Genomic DNA, 6,176 nt, shown 5'->3' on the forward strand with positions numbered 1-6,176 from the left:
ATGTCCATTTTGTATCCATTCTGAGGAATTCATACACTTTCAGAACATATCCTACTTGGAACTAGTGTTGAGGTAAGTATAGCCACACTAGAACATGAGAACATGTTATGAGAAGAGAAAATGACACAAAACAAAATCTATGGTATTAGAAGAAAATAAACACGGAGGCAAGAAAAGTATTTTCCAAGAGTTCCTGAAGGATAGCATGGGGAGTTCACGCCTAGATGACGGGACAGGTCTTGGAGATGGTTGACAAGGATGAAAACTTGGCTTGACCTCTTGTCTACGGTGAAACCCTCCCTCTCCTCTAAGCCAGTGGTTGCAGAATAGCAAAGAGCCTGCCTCATGCGAAGCTTCCTAAGAACTGACCACGTGGGCCAGCAGAAATGTTCTAAAACTAGAAAGGAGGAGGCGTCCAAGCCTTCAAATTGGTATGCAAACGTGAAAACGAACTCCCAGGCCGGAATGACATTCTCCGTCAGAAGTGACAAGTACAAAAGTCTTAAAGGGAGTATACAAGCCCCTAAGATGTGGTTAGATAGGGCATGGCATTCAAAGATTATTTTTTAATAAGTGTGCTTTTCCCCTAAAAAGAAAAAGACATATCAAAGGCTCTTCTCTCCTCCTGTCCTTTAGATATAAATATGAAACACAAGTGGTCCGTCAGTGTGTCCGTTCACGCTATACGCACGCGGGGTCCTTCCCACGCGGGGTGTACGTGGCAGTTTTGTTGGAGGGAGGGCTGAGATCGGACGGGCTGGAGCAGTTCGGCTGTTTGGTTGGCTGTAAGCTCCTGGCGTAGGGTGAGTACCAGTCCCTCTCAAACACATCCTTCAGCTGCTTAATGATGCTGGTGTTATTCCTCGCGTCTGCTTGGTTGATGACGAGGCCCGTGCCTGCATTCTGGGTGAAGTCGTTCCCTACCCAGTCAAAGTTTCCTGCAAACGAACAAAGTAAAGAAATGGTGAAGATCCATTGGGGGATATTCCCCATACAGTGCAATGCACAGCTGAGTCCATTCAACGTATAGTGACCCACGCTGGTTTGGCTCAGTGGATGGAGCGTCGGCCTAAACACCCGGGGATGGCGACAGGGCGACTAAATTGAGTCGACAGCTCCGAGAAAAACAATTCCAAGAAGGCTTACATATGGCAGATTAATATTCGCGTGCGATTTTCGCATCTTCTTCAGCTGTGCTCAACTTGAAAATCACAACAAGGGATCTGCTGCTCGTTTTTGTCAATGTTATTTCTTATTGACATTCACAAGACACACTAAATACGGCAACATTTCAAATGTGCAGGAATCCGCTTAAAAACCCTGCGAACAATTACCACCTCCACAGAGAGGAAGGGAGAGGGATAGAGAGTTAGAAACATCGATGAGAGAGAAACATTGATCAGCTGCCTCCTGCACACTCCCTACTGGGAATGTGCCCGCAACTAAGGTACATGCCCTTGACCGGAATCGAACCTGGGACTCTTGAGTCCGCAGGCTGATGATCTATCCACTGAGCCAAACCGGTTAGGGCGACTTTCTTAGAAACTTTTAAATGTCTACCAGTGTTTTGAAAAGAACGCATTTTGATAGAGAAACTTATTAGTTTCTTTTGGGGTGGGGGAACCATGGAGTCATCAATTGCGAGATGGACAAGTTTGTATTGAAAGGCAAGGGCACCTAGAGCTGCCTGTTACCAAGGGAGAAGGGGCATCAGGAGGAGTGTGGGCAGGGAGCTTTCTGCCGGAGGCTAACTGGCAGTCTCTCTGGAAGCAAGCCTGAAGTGTCATCCTGTTTCGGGCCACGGGTATCAATTTTAATACTAATGGAGGCTTGAACTGAATCTTGAGCAGTTTACAAAAGTTCCCTTCGCTAGTCAGGAAGCCACGGACTTGGCGTTCAATAGAGTTTGGGATATGCTTGGGGCTGTGTAACGAGGCCCCGCTCCGTTCTGCTGCCTGTCACCATGGTGCTGCTCAACATCGTTTCTCTCTCCCCTCTCGCACATGGAAGCATCATCCTGTTACACACTAGTGCACTGACAGCTGAAATTACCAAAGTGGCCCATTATGTGTATCAAGACAGAAAAGAAAACAAGGCTGCGTTTGTCCCAGGTGTCTGGACAGCAGTTCTCCTGCAGATGGACCGGGACGGAGCCATGTCTGTCTGTCTGTCTGTCTGTCTGTCTGTCTGTCTCTCTCTCCTCTTAAAAATTAAGTGCATGTGGGAATACCCTTCCTTCACGATGCGATTTTAGAGAAAGTGGCGCTTGGCAGGACAAAGGCCAGAGCATTCCTGCAATCTGGGCACGTGCCCTTGACTGGAATCGAACCTGGGACCCTTCAGTCTGCAGGTCTATGCTCTATCCACTGAGCAAAACCGGCTACGGCCAAATGTCCCCTTTTAGAAGCACACCAGTCAACGGGGATTAGGCTCCCCGCTTCCCCTCCAATGATCTCCTTATAACTTGATTACCTCTGTCTACTAGACTCTATCTCCAAATAAGGTCCTGTTAGGACTCAATTTATGAATTCTGGGAGGACACGATTCAGCCCATAACAGATGGTAAGGCTGGGGTCAAGCTACGGCCAAATGTCCCCTTTTAGAAGGACACCAGTCAACTGGGATTAGGCTCCCCCCTTTCCCTCCAATGATCTCCTTATAACTTGATTACCTCTGTCTACTAGACTCTGTCTGCAAATAAGGTACTGTTATGAGGTACTGGGGTTAGGACTCAATCTATGAATTCTGGGAGGACAAGATTCAGCCCATAACAGATGGTAAGGCTGGGGTGGGTCCCATTATGGGCTAATAACATCTAAGTCCCTCACATGTGGTCAACCTTTTATTTATTTATTTTATTGATGTAAGAGAGAGGAAGGGAGAGGGAGGGAGAGACAGAAACATCAGTGATGAGAGAGAATCATTGTTTGGCTGCCTCCTGCATGCCCCACACTAGGGATTGAGCCCCCAACCCAGGCATGTGCCCTGACTGGGAATCGAACCTCGGCCTCCTGGTTCATGGGTTGACGCTTAACCACTGAGCCAGGCCTGCTGGGCGATCTTAATCATATTTTTGTCGCCATCCCTTAGGGGTGTGGTTCAAAGCCAGGTCTGACTCCATGGCCCACATTTAACTTCCATTCCACGTCACCTCTGATCCTAAAGGCGTGCCTTGTGCTAACTGTGCATGGCACCCTGGACTTCAATGTCAGCTCCCAGGGTTGGCCCATCAGGGCACACGCTGAGATCTCTACTCCAATCACCTATGTAGACCACACCCTCTTAAGGAAACACACACAGAAACTCAATGTCAGCCCCCCGGGCACACCCTGGCATCTCTGCTCCAATCACCTATGGAGACCACACCCTCTTAAGGAAACACACACAGAAGTCCTGGGTTTGATTCCGGTCAAAGGCACATTCCCGGGTTGCGGGCTCAATCTCCAGTAGGGGCCGTGCAGGAGGCAGCAATTCTTTCTCATCATTGATGTTTCTATCTCTCTCTCTCCCTCACCCTTTCTATCTGAAATCAATAAAAATGTATTTTTTAAAAATTTAAGAAAAGAAATGTGCTTAGGGGTAGCACAGGGAAGGGAAAAAATGAGGGGCCGGAAGGGATGAGATTTTCAAGCCTTCTTCTGTGAAATTCAGCCTTTTCCTTCAATACAATAGAATCTCTATTGAGTCTCAGAAGCTTTAGTAAGTTCTTCTCAGGAATATAGCTGTAGGCTATTCTCACAGGCCCATGCAGGCATCCCTATCCTAGTATGATCACGGTTTCTTCTCATCCTAATGGCTTGGCTGAACTTCAAAATCGTAAGCTTCAGTCTTTCTCTCAGTTGGGATGGTTTCGCCCAGCTCTTTAGAGACGACCAATCAGCTTCCAGATGCAGGTGTAGGCCCCAGAGGCCAGAACTGTGGTGCCAGCCGCAGGATCACCATGGCGATGGTGCAAACGATCTCACTGGGAAGGTATATGGGCCTCGTGAGCCTTTCCCGAGTCTTCAATCACCCGCCACCCCTGGCCAGTCCTCTCATCATCCAAACCATCCTCCAGACGAGTTTGCCAAGCTTGACTCAAATATACTCCGGAGACTTAACAATTAGAGAGATGAGACTGTTTGGAGATTCTTCTGTAAGTCTTGTGAAAATTAATAGAGCTGTAATTCTGTGCAGGGTCTACTGTGGATTTTTCTTAATTCAGAATTCTCAGTGGGTGCCTGGGTGATGACTTAAGAGCTTTCCAGAACATGCTGATACTTATTAAAATTATCAATGAATTTTCCTCTTGAAGCCCTTTGAATATTTTTGTACTAGAATTATGCTTTGCTCTAGGGAATTGATGTCTTGCTAAAATGCTATGGGTAAAATAAACTCAATTAAAAATGCATTACAATAACGGAGCCCAGAAATAGACCCACACACATATAGTCGACTGATCTTGACAAAGGAGCAAAGACAACACAATGGAGCAAAGATAGCCTTTTCAATAAATGGTGCTGGGACAACAGGGCAGGTAGATGCGAAAATGAAACTAGTGCAGCCAGCGTGGCTCAGTGGTTTGAGCATCGACCCATCAACCGAGAGGTCATAGGTTTGATTCCTGGTCAGGGCACACGCCCCGGTTGTGGGCTCAATCCCCACTGGGGGGCGTGTAGGAGGCAGCCGATAGATGTCTCTCTGTCATTGATATTCTATCTCTCTATTCCACTCCCTTCTTCTCTTTCAAAAGCCAATAAAAAATATTTAAAAAAAGAATCTAGACACAGACCTTACACCCTTCACAAAAATTAACTCAAAGTGGATCATCGACCAAAATGTAAAATGCAAAACCCTAAGACTCCTAGGAGAAAAATCTAGATGACTTGGGGTTGGGTGAAGATTTTAGAGACAACATTAAAGGCGCGATCCATGAAAGAAATAACTGATGAACTGAACTTAATTAAAATTAATGAATTGGCTCTTGCAAGACACCGTCAAGAAGAGAAAACGATAAGCCACACGTTAGAAGTAAATACCTGCAAATCATACATGTCTGAGAACGGATCGTTGTCCAAAATGACAAGTAACTCTTCAAACGGAACAATATGGAAATGGAAAACCCAGTGAAACAATGGGCCACAGACCTTAACAGGCACCTCACCAAAGAAGATCAACAGATGTCGAACAAGTCTACGAAGACATGCTCCACATCGCACGTCACCAGGGAAATGCAAATTAAAACAACGAGATGCCGCGACACACCTCTCAGAAGAGCCAAAACCCAGACACTGACCCCACCAAACGCAGGCGAGGTTGAGGAGCAACAGAAATTTTCATTCATTGCTGCTGGGAAGGCAGAACAGTGCAGCCACTTCGGAAGACAGCCTGGTAGTGTCTTTACAAAGCCAAACACACTCTTACCGTATGTTTCAGCAATCATGCTCCTTGATATGAAACCTGCACACGGGTTTTTATAGCAGGTTAGTCATCATTCAGCACTAAAAAGAAATGAGCTCTCAAGCCATTAAACAATGTGAAGGCAACTTAAGTCCACATTACTGAGCGAAAGCAGCCAATCTGAAAATATCGTATAGTTGACCATAACTATAGGATATTTTGGAAAAGACAAAACTATGGAGATGCTAAAAATATCTGTGGTTGCCAGGAGTTGGAGGGGGGGAGGGATGAATAGGTGGAGCAGGGAGGATTGTTAGTGAAAATACTCTGTGTGATACTTTAATGATGGATGACATCATATACATCACATAATGACGTCATTATACATTTGTCCAAACCCATGGGATGTACTAAACCGACAGTGAACCCTAATGTAATCTATGGGCTTTGGGTGATTATGATGTCAATGTTGGTTTATCAACTGTAACACATGCACCACTCTCATGGGGGATGCTGGCGGAGGCTGTGTGTGTGGGGACAGGGTGTATATAGGGAGTCTCTGTGCTTTATTGCTCAGTTGAGTTGGAACATAAAACTTCTCTGAAAAAACCCCAGTCTAGCCCTGACCTGTTTGGCTCAGGGGATAGAGCGGCGGCCTGCAGACTGAAGGGTCCCGGCTTCGATTCCGGTCAAGGGCATGTACCTGGGTTGCGGGCACATCCCCAGTAGGAGATGTGCAGGAGGCAGCTGATCAATGTTTCTCTCTCATCGATGTTTCCAACTCTCTATCTCTCTCC

The 6,176-nt window shown here is 46.3% G+C and overlaps 1 protein-coding gene across 3 annotated transcripts in view; it reads right to left on the bottom strand.

Moving 5' to 3' along the window:
• The window catches only part of PLD5 (phospholipase D family member 5), a 126,774-nt gene continuing 120,598 nt past the window's right edge, over window positions 1-6,176 (bottom strand). For all 3 annotated transcript variants that reach the window (XM_015559925.1, XM_015559926.1, XM_006757510.2), the window contains one exon: window positions 1-938. In XM_015559925.1, coding sequence (XP_015415411.1) covers window positions 682-938 — 257 coding nt within the window. In that variant the 3' untranslated portion in view covers window positions 1-681. The remainder of the gene's footprint in view (window positions 939-6,176) is intronic.

The sequence above is a fragment of the Myotis davidii genome, unplaced genomic scaffold, assembly GCF_000327345.1.
Source record: "Myotis davidii unplaced genomic scaffold, ASM32734v1 scaffold754, whole genome shotgun sequence".
NCBI lineage: Eukaryota > Metazoa > Chordata > Mammalia > Chiroptera > Vespertilionidae > Myotis > Myotis davidii.